The sequence below is a fragment of the Hirundo rustica genome, chromosome 14 (genome assembly GCF_015227805.2).
Source record: "Hirundo rustica isolate bHirRus1 chromosome 14, bHirRus1.pri.v3, whole genome shotgun sequence".
NCBI lineage: Eukaryota > Metazoa > Chordata > Aves > Passeriformes > Hirundinidae > Hirundo > Hirundo rustica.
In genome coordinates this window covers 87,432-102,239 of record NC_053463.1, presented here as the reverse complement: position 1 = coordinate 102,239, position 14,808 = coordinate 87,432, and the positions used below count along the sequence as shown (strand labels likewise).

The window sequence follows — 14,808 nt, the reverse complement described above, 5'->3', positions numbered from 1 at the left end:
TTGAGGATGTAATAAATATTTCCAGTTATGGGTACCAAGGAGTTGAAGCTGACAGCACTAATAGTGGCTCTGTTCTATCCAACATGATGTAGGCTTGTTATTGGATTTGACAGTAATTTTCACTTTGATTAAAACCACAGCAGAAAATGTTGAAGTAAAAATGAACACAGCCCTCATCTTGTCCTGAAAGGACTTTCTTTGCATTTATAGGATTACTCTGCTTGCGTGCTGTTTGTACCTCTGCTGACAGCCTGAACCTATTATTGCCTGACAAAGGCTGTTCTGAATGGATAACTCAAAGAAAAAATTACCGGTACTAAAGCATCCTGAGGTCTTCTTTCCCTGAGTGCCAAGTGCTTTGTTAGCACTCTGTTGTGTGATACACTGAACTTGCAGCTCCCCCTCCCAAGCTTAGTGCAGTATACAGAACCTTTGACTTTTTTTTTTTTTAATGCCTTCCTTCAGAACTAGTGCAGAGCTTTAATCCCAAAGAACAGAAGTCTCCCAGGGTGAGGCAGGAGTTCCCTAGCCACACTAATCTGCTTACAGGAGGTGCTCACACTATCCTAAGGTACATTCTGTTTTTCAGGGTCACTGCTGCTGACCAGCCTTTTTTATAGAGGACTCAGAGTTTCAGAAATATATTTTTGTAGACAATGATTAAACTGTGAAACATTGAAATAAAGCATGTAAACAAAAACTTACAGCACTGTCCTCTGTACAGATGTTTTCCTCACCTCAGTTCTCTCCTGGCTTACGAGAAAATGTTTGACTACTTCTTGGATATATTTTAATAAAGTTCTCCAAAGAACATGGCTGCTGTCTATGGAAGGGGTGGCCTTAGATACAGTATTGAAAGGGAGGGTTGAAAACCTGCACAGGTGAGTGTCCGCTTCAGTCACGCTTTTCTCAAATTGTGTAAATTCCACAAAATTGGTCCCTCGATCAGCCACTCTGGCAAATTACTTTCTTTGTATCCTGTAGTATTGACCATCAGTCAAGGCTGTGCAGGTGGCAGTCTGGAGAAGAAGCCATCTTCAGTGCTTAAGGGACACCTTTGGGTGTAGGTTGGTGGTTACTTACCTGATTTCTCACAAGCTGAAATTGTGATGTCTGGTTTTGCAGCCATTTAAGTACATAGTTTACCCTTTCACAATAAAATAGTATTTGAAATTAATGTACAGCTCATGAAACTAATTTTTCTAATTAATCAGAGATCGTGGCAACAGAATTAGCATAGAAAAGTTGGTATTGAATTTACTTCATGTTTTGTGGCTTATGGTGTCTGGGTCAATCATTAATGACACTGAGGAAACTTTTTGGTGGATTTTATCACTGTTGGCCCACCTGGTGCTGTATGCCATTGGAATATCCAGCACCATGCTTGGGACATGGGAAATGCTGGTCTGCTTTATCACAGCAATGGGAGTCTGAGCTGGTTGAATGGGAAGGGGCAAGGGAGGACTTGGAATCTTTCATATGGTGGTACTGTTTCTGGTGCACAGCTGATGATCTTTCTGTTTTCAGTAAAGAAATTTAAGACATGAGGGCCACGACTGGTCTTCAAAGAATGTAGTACTGATCTTGGATTTACCATGGCACTCAGGTGCAAGATATAATGCCTCTACTATCATTCAGTAGTTTCATGTAGGACTGTATTTAAAAAAATTGTGTGTAGTAAATCAAAACTTAGAGATGCTGTACAGCACAGGAGAGCACTGAGTGCTGATGCCACTGATACTCTGAAGTTTTGTGTAGTTGTTCAACTGGTATTGGGCATTGCCTTACCTGTATTCCAGTCAGTACATTTCATCCCTCTAACTATAAAGTAAAAAAGGAGGAAATACCATCTGCTTAAAACAACTGGGCACAACCATTGGAATAAATGGAAGTGAAAGCAAGCAACTTGCCTTTGCTGTTGCTAATTCAATGTCAAATGGGACTGTACCAGAGTGAAGAAACAATACATGCAACAGGAAACCTACGTCCACAAGAGTATCCTTGTGCTGGTATGGCATATAGTATCTGCTCCTCATTCCAATTTATATCACTGCTACTGTGCTTTTACTGCACAAGCAGAAACAGATATAAAATCGCATGTCATTTTTCTAACTGTAGGGTGCTTAAGTATTTTGTGGTTCATGTTGAAAAGGCAGGTTTAGGAGATTGTGCTATGCTACATGATAACTACTCAGATGTATTAGCTAATCATGACATCTGAATTCATTCACATACTGACTTTGTATCCTAATTACTTCCTAAATGCACCCCCTTTGCAAAATCTGTCTCACTGGAAAGCGAAGCACCCCGCCCTGTGCTGCGCTGCCGGTCCTCTGGGGCCGGCAGCAGTTCCTCATGCTATCTGTGGGATCCAGCCTGAGACGCGGGCACTGGTTCTTCCGTGTGTTTACCTCGAAATGTAGCTTAAAACTCGATTTCTGCCGTAATTCCAGGTTTTGAACTTGGCGGTCGTGAGAGATTCATCCTAGGCAAGGCCCACGCCCACCAACCGATCTCCCGCTGCACCGCGGGGCCTGTCCCTCCCGACGGCCCCTCACACCGCCCGGGTCCCGCCTGTCCCGCGCGGGGCGTTGTGGGGCAGGGTCGATCGCGCAGTGCACGCCGGGACGGCGGCGGGCGGCGCTCGGGCCCAGCGCGGGGCAGGAGCCTCTCGGTGCCTCGGGCGGCGGCTGCGGCCGGAGCGCTCGGGCGACGGCGGCGGCTTTGCCCGGCGGGGATGGCGGACGCGGCGGCCTCTCCCGTGGGAAAGCGGCTTCTGCTGCTGCTGGCAGCGGGGCCGGGCGAGGGCGAGACGGCGGGGTCGGAGCCGGGGCCTGCGCTGCCCGCACGGGCCTGGCGGAGCGGCACCGTGAGGGCCATGAGTGGAGCAGTGCCCCAGGATCTGGCGGTGAGGCCCGGGGCGGGAGTGGGGCGCACAGTACCGTGGACGGGGCCGGGGGTCGAGCCTCCCGCGAGGGCCGCGGACGGGCCAGGTTGGACTGGGGCGGGCGGGATGCCGCGGAGGAACTGTGCCGGCGGCCCCCTGAGAACTCCTGCAGCGCCGGGCCCGCCGGACGCTTCCGGGGCTGGAAGCGGCGGGCCCAGCCTGCGACGAGCGCAATGGCGGAGCGACCGGGCAGGTACGTGAGGGGTCCGGCATGCCGGTGCGGTGGTTGGAAGTAGCATACATGTGAAACAAATACGTCTGGGACGTTTCTGATCCTGATGTGTCTATTTGTGTATAACCTCAAAGCTTTATTTTGGGGTTTTGGGGGGTTTTGTTTTTCCGCCGGGAAGATGTTAAATATTCTCGATCAGCGTGAATTATATATGAAAAAATACATTGAGGTCTGAGTTTTGAGTGAGGCTCATCCATTTGATTTTGTCTCAGATTTTGTTTTTAGTTGTAGTAATTTGAGCTTCATGTAATGTATTTAAGCACTCGTTAGCATTTGTCTGGTTTATTTCTAGTATACCTCAGTGAAACGCTTGGGTGGAGATCTTAAAAAGAGCTCTTGAACTGTGTTGGTGGAGTTTCTCTTTGCAGGTGTCAGCTCTGCAGGCCCTTGTTTTTAAGTGCTGGCATGCTTTGAAGGGCTGTGTCTGATTTAGTGACCCATGGCAGCAGGAATGAGGTTCTGTGTTTGTGAAGAGTTTTAGTTCTCTTTATGATTAATTTTTTAAAAATTAGTAGTTACCATAAGTTCTTTGGGCTTGTTTGCAGAGTTCCAGCTTTGAGCTGTTTCTTTGACATTCATCCTCTAGTGATACTCTTTCTTTGGCCTTGTTGTAGAACTGCATCTAAGGCTGTCAGCAGAAAGCAGTGGGCTGGGTTTGGCTTTGCAAACCTGGGGGGCCTGCCATCCTGTGTCTGCAGTTGAGACCTGAGGTTTTGTACTCTAGCTGCTGCCTAACTTGTTCAAGGAGGAGGAAAGAAAAACCCATGCAGAAGGGGTTTCTTCAAAAGGGAGACGTGTCAAGTGTTTGAGACTATCTGAATTGTGAAAGTCTGTCAGGGCTAAGATCCAGCTGAAGAGCCACTCTTGTAGCAGACTGCATTGGACATGTGTCTCATCAGCACTCTTGCATTTTCATTGGTGTGTGAATTCATTGCCTTCATTCAGCACTGCAGTTCTCTCCCCAGTTCCTTTCATCAGTAACCTTCCATTTAATACTGTTTCAGGGGTGTAGCTGTCTATAAATAGTGTATTCTCAAAAATCTATGCAAGAACTGTAAAATGTGAGCTGTGTAAAATAGTCGAGGCAGAATTTAGAGTAAAGTGGGACATTCAATGTTTTCATGTACTCTTCTATGCATAATGAATGCTGCTGTGACAATGGCAACGATATATTATCAGAAAAGAGTTCTTTTTAAATTCATTCTGTCAGAAGAAGTGATGAGTTGGCACCAAGCAGTCAAGCACTGTATAGGGCATACTTTTCTAGGGTAATAATGTGGACTAGGTGTGATAAAGGCTAGGAAAAATTTATTTTCTGTTCTTCGGTCTACATAAGTCTGCTCTTTCTCATAGTATCCTATAAGGATGGTTTCAGTGACTAGCCTGTAGTCTTATGTTGAGCTTACAGAAATACAGAAGTGTAGTTGAATATCTGCACCTTTCTAGGGCAGAAATCTTGGGAATATACAAGAAGTATAAAACTTGAAAGCATGGGTTTTGTTGGGGTTTGTTTGTTTGTTTTTTTTTTCCTGGTCGAGCAGAGACTCTGAAAGATTTTTGGATTATTTTTTCCCCTGTAAAATTTTGGTTAAAGAGAGTAGCTCTTGGACATTCTTATTTTGATATAATGTGGAGTAATCTTAATTGTGGTTAGTCCACAAAAAACAAACAAACAAACAAACAACAAAAAAAAAAGGTATAAAGGTTAATCCTAATTGTTCCATCTTCAGAGAATCTAGAAGAAATCCTAAGGAAAAACTATGCTGCTATTAGACAACAGCTTTGCCTCTTCTAAATGGAAACAGGTATTATCCTATTTCTCAAAATGTTTACTAGAATGGGATCATTAAAGACCTGTTGAGCTTTATTTCAGTCTGTTCCTAATACTGTAAAAGTACATGGTACACACTAGTGGCAAAATAACTCAATGCGTCACATGAAGGGCAGTACTGCTTTTGTTACGTGGAACAGAAGTATGAGAGATGATTGTTTTAATGCATACGCAAGCTCTACAATACCATAAAAGTTAGGAGGCCTGGGACATAGTGTTTTGTGTAGGGACTTCTGGCAAAGTAGCACAAGTATAATATTAGGAAAGCTATAGGCCCACTGAAAACAGAAAGGTGTTTGGTCTAGTTTCCACTATATTGATGAAAATTATTGAATTGGTGGAAGGATATCTTGAAAGGTCTGATATTGTTTCTCAGCAGGGCAGCTTAAGCAGTAATGGAGTTCAAGAATTCATCAAGAGCATTACTTCATATTCTTCCCTTGGGGTTTGAGCTTTTGAGTCTGGAGGGAGGAGTGGGGTAGAGGAGTAAGTGGTCTCTTATACTTCTTTTAATACGGTTTATTGATAAAGCAGAGAGCTGTCTGTCTCCGGTTAGTGCCTCATTGCTTCCCAGTGATGTTGTAATGGTTACAAAACCCTGTTTTGACTATCCAGCTTAAGGTGTTCCTTAACTGATTAGTAATTTTTTGCTGTTCGTCTGACATGTTTGGTTATCTTTGGCAAGTGTGTAAGTTCTGTAGATGAGAGATTGGAATGTGACTTTTTTAACACTTAATAGCTCCAGTTGTTAGGACATGGAATGAGATTTGTAACCTTAGCATTCTTGCCATATAATTTCAAATGACTTTAACAGTTGTCCTTTGTGTTAGGAAAAAAAAGAAGATAATATCTCAGAATAGTGATTTAGGTTTGTAATGTGTGTAGTGTGGTTTATATTGTTACACTTGTAAATAAGGTTATTAAAAATCTAGCAAGTTGGTAATTCTGGGTAATCTCAAGCCATCCAAAATACTTGCATTTGTTCAGGGAGTTTAATAATGTACAAGACAAGACAAAACTGATTTAGAGTGGATTTTGCAATCACAAACCTTGAAGGGTGAAGTTCTGTGAATGTCAGTTAACCATACTGATACAGGCTGTCTGTTGAAGTGCCAAGTAAATGTGTTGAAATTCTCTAAAAAATCCTACTGTGAAAGAGGCTTGCATTGAGTCATCTGTATTTTGGGATGAACGACTTTCATGTCTTCAATTTTGTATAAGAAAATGCAGCATTTGGAGCTAGTGATGTATGTTTGGGGATAAATAATTTTTCATAGGTTAGTAATTGTTAATTTGATTCCCATAGCTATATAGATGTATTCACAGTATTAGCATTGCAACACTTATCGTGATTCTTCGTACTAAAGTTGCTGTCTCATTTTCCGTCAAGATTGTAGGAATATTATTTTCTAGTAAGTGTCTGAAAAGAGGTGAAATACCTTCTGAATTTTTTATTTTTTTAATCAGATCTTTGTGGAATTTGATGGCTGTAACTGGAACCAACATGCGTGGGTGAAAGTCCATGCTGAAGAAGTTATAGTGTTGCTACTGGAAGGATCATTGGTTTGGGCACCTCGAAATGATCCAGTTATACTTCAGGGGACTCAAATCTCGCAGGCACAGTGGCCTGCACTGGTGAGTGTTTGACCAGAAGCCCTTAAATCCTCAGAGATTTTAATCAGTTCCACTGTGAAACTCAAGGCTTGTACAGGCCACCATTTAGCAGGTTCAAAAGTTCCTTGGGATGGACTTTTAGTAATAGGAGTTCCTTAACTGGCACTTAATAGTGCCTTTGGGAAGGCATTGGAGAGGCAGTATGCTTCCAGTGCCTGCCCCAGAAATTGCTATTACATATTGTACAGAAAAGTGATATTTACAAGTTAGTCTCTGAAGAAATGTGTTATGTATCTGAAGAGATTATTTTTCCCTAGTTTAAAACTTTATGTATGTTAGGCTTTTCTGAATTGTGAGAATAAGCCTTTTGGTCTTACAAAGCACTCTCCAGAGCTCTGTATGGTAAAGGCTGTTGCATCAATTAAATAGGTATACCAGAAGGCATCTTTGGAAAGAGAATAGACTGTGTGCTGTGTCTGACATAAACTGGCCACTCCTAATCTAAACATTTTATTTCAGTTTTGTTGTCAGCATTAAATAACACGACATGTAAAATTTTCTCATGTTTCTTGATGTGGTTAACCATATTGCTATTTACATGGCAGTTATGTGTCATGACGCTTGAAAACAAAGCCAGTATATTTTGGCTAGCGTATCTGAAGATACCCATTCTGCAAACATCCCGATGACTAGTATATAGTGAAGAGAATTCCTAGTATATTTCTTCTCTTAGTGGCTTGTGAGGAGAAAAGATCATTTTATGTGAGAATCCTTCCCTCATTTTAATTTCTTTTGTCCCATTTATTTTCTTTATTATTTGCCCCTTCTTATGTTTTTTTTCTCCTCCCACAGTCCTTGGACTGCTTGGTATCCTCCTCTCTGCTTTTTAATACATTTTGTGCATGGGTACACTGAAACGTGTTTTCCTATCAAGGATCGTGTGCCTTGGTAGAATCTGAGTTTAGTACTTTAAATGGGCACTTGGGCTCATAGCAGCAAGTTCATCACTGCATCTTTCTCTGAGGATTTCTTTATTGCACTTCGCTTAAGGCAGAAGAAAACCAGGCCTTTACAGCAGAGACTCTGTAGAGAGTTTTTTTTTCCGTAGGCGAAGTTATCATTTCATTGTATTTCCAGCTTGTCTCCAGGAATGAACTCCAGTTAGTTTCATCTGGGGAACTGCTTTTACACAAGATCAGCATCTTTCAGTTGATTTCCAAATCTGTCAAAATCTGAGTGATTTGGGGCTGTTACCATAGTCTGCATGCTGACTGTGTAATGATTGCAGACTATTTCCACTACAACTCAAGCTTTATCTGTAGGCTTGCTGAAAAAATGTTTCTATCCTCTGTACTCTGGGTAGCCACATGGGCATTGAAGCTTTCTCTAGGTATTACAGGCCTACCCAGATAACTGCATGGGAATCCAGATTGGAGTTAGTCAAAGCCCCAGAGTACATATTTGTAATGGGAAACCAGCTACTTAGCATTACAAAGGGGATGGTATGTTTCAGGAGTGTGGGGGATGATGGGTTTTGTTGGGATTTTTGGGTTTTTTTGTTTGTTTGTTTAAGATATATCACTTATGAATGTGTTTTCATTCTTCATTGTCTCTCTTTTGTAGTCCTGTTTGCTTTCAGGAGATAGTTTTGCATAAACTGAGAAAATAATTTTTTATATTTATACCGTTGTGTATGGGACAATGGAGTGTAAACAAACTTGATGAGAGCTTTAAGGGAAAAATGTCATGAATACTTGTGTTAAAATCATGTAAGTGTAAGTATGAGACAAATAACACATTTCAAAGACTCTAATTGGCAGCTTCCTCTTCCATCAGCAAGTTATGTTATAAGGTTGTCTGGTTCTACCTATTACAAGGTTTCTGAATTCACTAGGTGTTTTTAGTGATTTGCTCTGCATCTTGAACATCAATAGTACACTTGCTGTGAACTTCAGTTTTTCACAAAATACTAGCCAAAAATGCTCTCATTTAATAATAAGTGTGTAACTTCCTTACAGCTAACTTCTGTAGAAGAATAAAACCATCCTTTCATGAGGCTATATCTGAAATATGTTAGATAGTTTGAACTATTGACCAAAGCTTTTTTTTTTTTTTACCTGAGCATCAGAAGGTGATTGCCTATGAAAAACCAAATATCACACACACAAATATCTTGATTTCTGCTTTAATATTGAATGAAAGAGTGGATCCAGTTGTCTGTAATTCCTGTTTGTAATGCAAGAATTATTAGCTTAGACATAGTGACTAATATTTCAATAAATATTTCTTTAAAACTCAAGCACTAGCTGGTACAAGTTGAGAAATAAAAAGTTTTAATTCTTTAAAATCTATATAGCATGTGAAATCAACTGTTATTGGCCTGTATGTGTTCTCAGTCATTTTGGTAACTTCTGTTTTTTGTTGTTCATCAAAGACCTTCACTCCTCTAGTAGATAAGCTGGGGTTAGGCTCTGTGGTCCCAGTGGAGTTTCTTCTGGACAGACATTTACGTTTCCTGTCTGATGCCAGTGGATTACGTTTATTTCAGGTATTTGAACTGTGTTGAGATGAAATGTAAGTTTAGCCTTGTGCTGTGCTTGTCACATTAGTTTTGGGCTTTTTTTTTACTGTTCTGCCAGCATACCCATCTTTCTCCTTTCACTGCCCTGTCACATATTTGTTTGTTTCCGTGCATTTCCAGGTCCTTACCATTTGCACGCAAAAGTACTGATGCTCTCTACATTGTTCGATTGGAGAGCTAGCTGTCATTGTGTAGCTGATAATTACAGTGGAAGTGTCGCAACAGCTTTTGCCTAGTTACTTCTTTTATTCCTCCTGGCATGTTCAGTAATATTTTTCTTAATTTTGCTTTTTTTTCTTGTTTGTCAATCTCTGACCAAGAAGAGCTGTATTGTAAAAATTGTTATTATTAACCTAGAAGATTGTACTTTGTTAAAACTGTTTGTTTTTGGCAGATGGGAACAGAGAGTCAAAATCAGATTCTGCAGGAGCAGCCTTCACTAAGGGAATCTGTCAATGCCCTGATCAGCGACCAGAAGCTTCAGGAGATATTTAGTAGAGGTGAGATGTGTTTTCTGTCTCAGAGTTACTTCCTTGTGCAACAGTTGTAAGATTATGCTGGAATTTGTGAATGAGGTTAGTAATAGTATCTGTTACTGTTTCATTTGTAAGGTCAATTTTCTGTATTTTTCAAGTTTTTTACAGAGTAACATTATTTTTTCTCAGATACAGGTAGGCAGTTGCTGAGATACAGCCAGAGATGTCTACTGGGGATAGTCACTTAAGGTGTAGTTAAAGTGGGACAATGTCCATGTATGTACAACTTCCCTATTTTAAGTTTTAGTTTTGAATTTTTAAAGTGTTGGTCCTTTTCCATGGTTCTGTTCTGTAACTGGAAATTTAGAAGTGAAGTTCCTTTGTAGCTGCTGATCGTCAGAAAATTTCCTTGTAACGGCAGTTCAGTTTTTGACATTTTGATGATTAATACATCAGTTGTTTAAGTTGAATATATGTGTCAATGTGCCTGGTCAGCATAGAGTTAATATCTTATCTGTTGTCTGGATGGTGTATTAGGGTTAAGCCTGATTGTGGCTTCTGTTGTCAGATTTGGGTCATCTTGGTCAAGTGCTAAAATAATTGCTGTCCAGAGTTCATGTGCCAGGGACACCCTAGAGATAGACCACTGTCTTATATTTGAAGGACGATGTAATTCTTAATGGGAATTTGATACCTTTTGGTCAAATAAAATGTGCATTCATAGAAATTCTGAGGACAATACTTCTTACATGAGCAGGTAGCCTAAGAATTGTCCACTTTGAAGCCTTCTTCTAAAGTTCCAAATTCTGGCTGTGTCACATACAGGTTGTTCATGTGGATTTTGATGATCCAAGATTAGCAGAGGTTTTGTCTGGACTTAGGATAGGAGGAAAGCTCAGCATGCTGATGTGGGGGACAAGGGCAGGGTGAGAGGAGACCTTTCTGTAGATGATCTTTTATCTGTGTGAAAGAGCTAAAACTGGTTGGTTTAGAGATGTTGGATATCCAAATACATGTTTCTACTCTGAAACGCATGGCTTTCCATCTGGGATTTGACACGTCTGGACTAAGTCAGAATACCAGGACTGTTCACTGGATTGATGCTGCTTAATTAACCTGTAGGTTAGAAAGCAAAAGAATTTAGTTAGCAAGGAGCCCCCATGTAGCTTGATTTTTGTCAAAGGAGTGAGTTAATTTTGGTCTTTCATGTTTGGTTTTTTTTTTTATGTGTAAACTGTATTCATTTTGTCTTCACAATAGCTTTGAGTTACAACAATGAGGTCATATTGACTTTTTAGAATAAAATGCCTGGTTACACAGGATTTGCAGCAGAAGCCCATGTGTTTTAATTTCTTTCTGCCTGGAGGATGACACTTCAAGCCCTAATTAAGCACGCAGTACTATTTTATTGTATGACTCTTAACTAGTATGACACACAGCTTGTTTTGAAAAGGCACTTAAAGTCCTTCTTTTCCAGGTCCTTATAGTGTCCAGGGCCAAAGAGTTAAAGTTTATCAACCAGAGGATGAAAATAGCTGGCTCTCTGGTGTTGTGAGCCACCAAGACCCAATAACTCGTCTCATGGAGGTGTCTGTGACTGAGGTAAAAATACGAAGCGATGCTTTGGTGTTCGTAAATACCATTCCTCAATATCTGTATGTGGAGAATGGCAGCTTTGCCAAAACTTGTTATTTTGGGTTGTTTTTTCTTTAAAAGATGAGTAATTATTTGTGTTGCATTTCACATATTTTTTCCTGTTACAATAACTTTCCAGAATAAATTCTGTCACCCAAACCGCTTCTATTTAAAAACAAAACAAAACAAAAAAAGGCTGTGAGAGTTTCACTGGAAATGAGCGCTGTAAAAAAATTTCAGAATTTTTTGGAATTACCTCTCTCGAGAAGGGGTGATGTTCTGATGCATAGAAAACTACCAACTACCTTCTGGATCTCTTACACTGTGATCTTCCTATGCCTTCTTTTGGTTTCCATCTGACAGACTGTACAAGTGGTTTTAAACATTGTAGCAAAGCAGATGAATATAAATAAATATATTTATTTATATAAGTATAAATAAATAAATAAGTATAAATAAATTTGATTTATGTATTTTAGATCAGACTATTTACTTTTGCCCTGTTCCTATCAGTAAACCTATGTACAACACAGAGAATCTGCACTGCTAGAATTTCTGGGTTTTATTATTTGCTTCTGTGCAGTCTCACAGGTAGTTCAGTCTTGCCAGTGGCCTGCTCCTTTTTCAGGAACAACTAGGAACGGGTCCATGGTGCTGTGTAGCAGCATCACTCGTCTTGGTTTTCAGGTTCTATCCTGTGTCTCATGCTCACTGCCCGTGTAACCTCTTCCATGTGTAGATTGAATGCACTGAATGAGCAGTAATCCTGCACTCTGACTACTGCTATTGCTGGCACAGAGGGAAAAAAGTATACTATGTGAATCAGCATAGTACTTTGGAGAGGCACAGGAATTGTGGAATTATGTGCATTCAGCAGATACGTGCTCGAAAGCACCCAGCTTCCTGTGTACTTATTGTGAAATAAAAAGTAACCTCCAAGACCAGTTACAGAGATTGGATGTTGCTCCTTTTGGGGAGACACTAATGAAGATACTTAGGCTAAACTGATGTACTTCTTCCAGTAGTCCTTTCTACGTCTGGTGAAGTGAACATGCATGTAACAATGTTAAATCAAATTCAAGAACTGTGTTTTAATGCAATGAATGCCTTTAGAAATGCTCAGTAGAACAAATATACAAGGAAACAGTGGTAGGAATCAAATCTGAAAGTTTTTGAAATAGAGAAGGAGCAAAAGGATAGAAGGTGAATTTAGAAGGCTGTAGTATTACTAAGGAAGTGAGATAGTAAGAAAAGGTAAATGGGAGAGGGCCTGCACAGTAACTGTGTATTTAGGTCTCTTCTGTTGATTCTGTATACTTTGAATTAAAAATTAACCTCTGCTTCTCTTTCTCCTACTTCCTCATTATCAATCTGTATAAAAATTAGAGTGGCGACATAAAGTCGGTGGATCCTCGACTGATTCATGTGGTGATGGATAACGCTTCTCCAAGTGAGGTAGTACAGCAGTTTATTCAGGTCTTCTATATACAGTGTGAAATTTGGTAAAATTTTTGATGTTATCTAAGTAAAATCTGGAAAGGACTAAAAAATTATGCAGTGTTGACTGTGGACTTTGGATAATTTTAATAATTTTCATCTTAAAGTCAGAACAGGAAAATTTTCTTTACCATTTTGATGGTCATAGCTTTCTTTAGAAACAATCTTCTCATTTTGTTCAGGTCTGTTTAACAAGTTTAATGTGGATCTTAGAGTGGGGATCAGTAGCAGTATAACTGCGGTGGTTGTATTCCATTTTAAGGTGTAGTGTTGCTGCCTTTCTCTAACAGGATCACTCTATACTGCTTCACAGACCTTTTAAGGTATTTCTAAAAATTGCCATCTGACTGCTCTGCCTTGTAAGCAGGCTTGTATGTTTGTGGCATTTCACTGCTTCACTTGAGATAGCATTTGAATCTGAATTTTTACCCTAGGCTAAAGGGCAAGCTATCTCCTGCAGTCCAATACTGTAAGCTTTGTGTAGTGGACAAACAGCGTGCCCTTCAAAAGAGTCATGGGTTTTATACTTGGAGCAAAAATTAGTGTGCAGATGGTATTCATACATTATGAAGAGCCTTGTTGAGTATTGCATATTTCTCAAAATTTGCCAGGATGTGGTTCATGCTGCAGCAAGGTAGTTCAGCTAAAGAATTTCTTGTGCAGATCTTTTTCTAGTGCAAAAAAGACAAGACTGCACTTAATGCTTGTGTTCTGTGCTCATATAGCATCTCTCTTTAGATGTCTCAATTTGTGATAAAGTGTTCCTAAACTTCAGAGCAGTGTAATATATTCTGTTCTAACAGAAAAAAGTTCTTTGTGTGGTTATCTGGATATCTGGATTGTCCTGTTGAGCGATTGCATGTCTTCGTCTATTATAGGGAGGTGGCCTAAAAGCGGCTAAATCATCATCTAAAGGGAAAAAGAAGAAAGAAAGTCTGGAGGGAAAGGATGGAAGGAGGAGGAAAAATGTATCAGATCCTGGTTGTGATCCTGCAACGAAGAAGCTAAAGGAGAAGGGTGAGGCAGATAGCAATGGAAGTGATGGAGGTGAGGCAAGCAGAGGTCCCTGGAAAAGAGTCTCCAGTAGTGAAACAGGACTGGATCCAAGGGCCAAGCAGTTGCCTTCATTTATTCCTCAGATTAATCGCAGTATTCGTTTTGCTACTTACACCAAAGAGAATGGCCGAACACTAGTAGTCCAAGACGAGCCAGTTGGTGGTGACACACCATTGCCCTTCACTCCATTTTCTTCTGTGGCTGGACAACCGTTACTAGTTGGATCTGGATGTAAAGAGGCAGGAAAATCACTGGAACAGGTTGGCCAAGGCACGGTGACTTCTGCAACTGCAATTGCTACAAATACAACTGCTTTGACTCCGACAACTGTGAGAATCTCTGATACCAGTTTGCCAGCTGTTACGGGACAGGAGAAACTGAAAACAGTCCGATCACAAGCCCAGGGAGAGGTGAGTAGCTCCTGATCCAACATGTTCTAGAAGGAGTTACATGTTTGCAACAGATGCTCTGCAACATACTACTGTTAAAATGTGTGTTCATGGAGTTGAAAAGACTACTTTTTCTCTCATGAGTCTGTCTGTCTCCTCCCAAAGAAAACTTGTTATCTGACCTAAGAAATTACTCAAAAGAAAAGTAAGATAATTTGTGAAGGAGTAAGAGTTAACTGTGTAGCACTCTTACACTTATTCAGCCTTAGTCTGAGAAACAGAGCTTTAAAATAACCCTAAGCACTGCACTTAATTGATTTTGTTGTGTCATACAAAAGATAACCTGCTTAAAATCTCTTGCCTTTATATAAACAAATCTGCATGAAAATGTGCACTGAGTTGAACATTCAAATTACTTAAAAAAAAAAAACCCTCAAAACCAGAAGAACAATGAGCCCACATTTAGAGGACCTTTAACAGATGCCTGTCTTGTGTGTGAGAGTTGTATTATTTATATAGTATAAAAATGAGCCAGTTGCATTGTATATTA

The 14,808-nt window shown here is 40.3% G+C and overlaps 1 protein-coding gene across 1 annotated transcript in view; it reads left to right on the top strand.

Moving 5' to 3' along the window:
- The first annotated feature begins 2,737 nt into the window (after positions 1-2,737).
- The window catches only part of KDM3B (lysine demethylase 3B), a 46,902-nt gene continuing 34,831 nt past the window's right edge, over positions 2,738-14,808 (top strand). The window contains exons 1-7 of the mRNA XM_040078405.1: positions 2,738-2,908; positions 6,478-6,645; positions 9,059-9,172; positions 9,600-9,705; positions 11,159-11,283; positions 12,703-12,771; positions 13,692-14,279. Coding sequence (XP_039934339.1) covers positions 2,738-2,908; positions 6,478-6,645; positions 9,059-9,172; positions 9,600-9,705; positions 11,159-11,283; positions 12,703-12,771; positions 13,692-14,279 — 1,341 coding nt within the window. The remainder of the gene's footprint in view (positions 2,909-6,477; positions 6,646-9,058; positions 9,173-9,599; positions 9,706-11,158; positions 11,284-12,702; positions 12,772-13,691; positions 14,280-14,808) is intronic.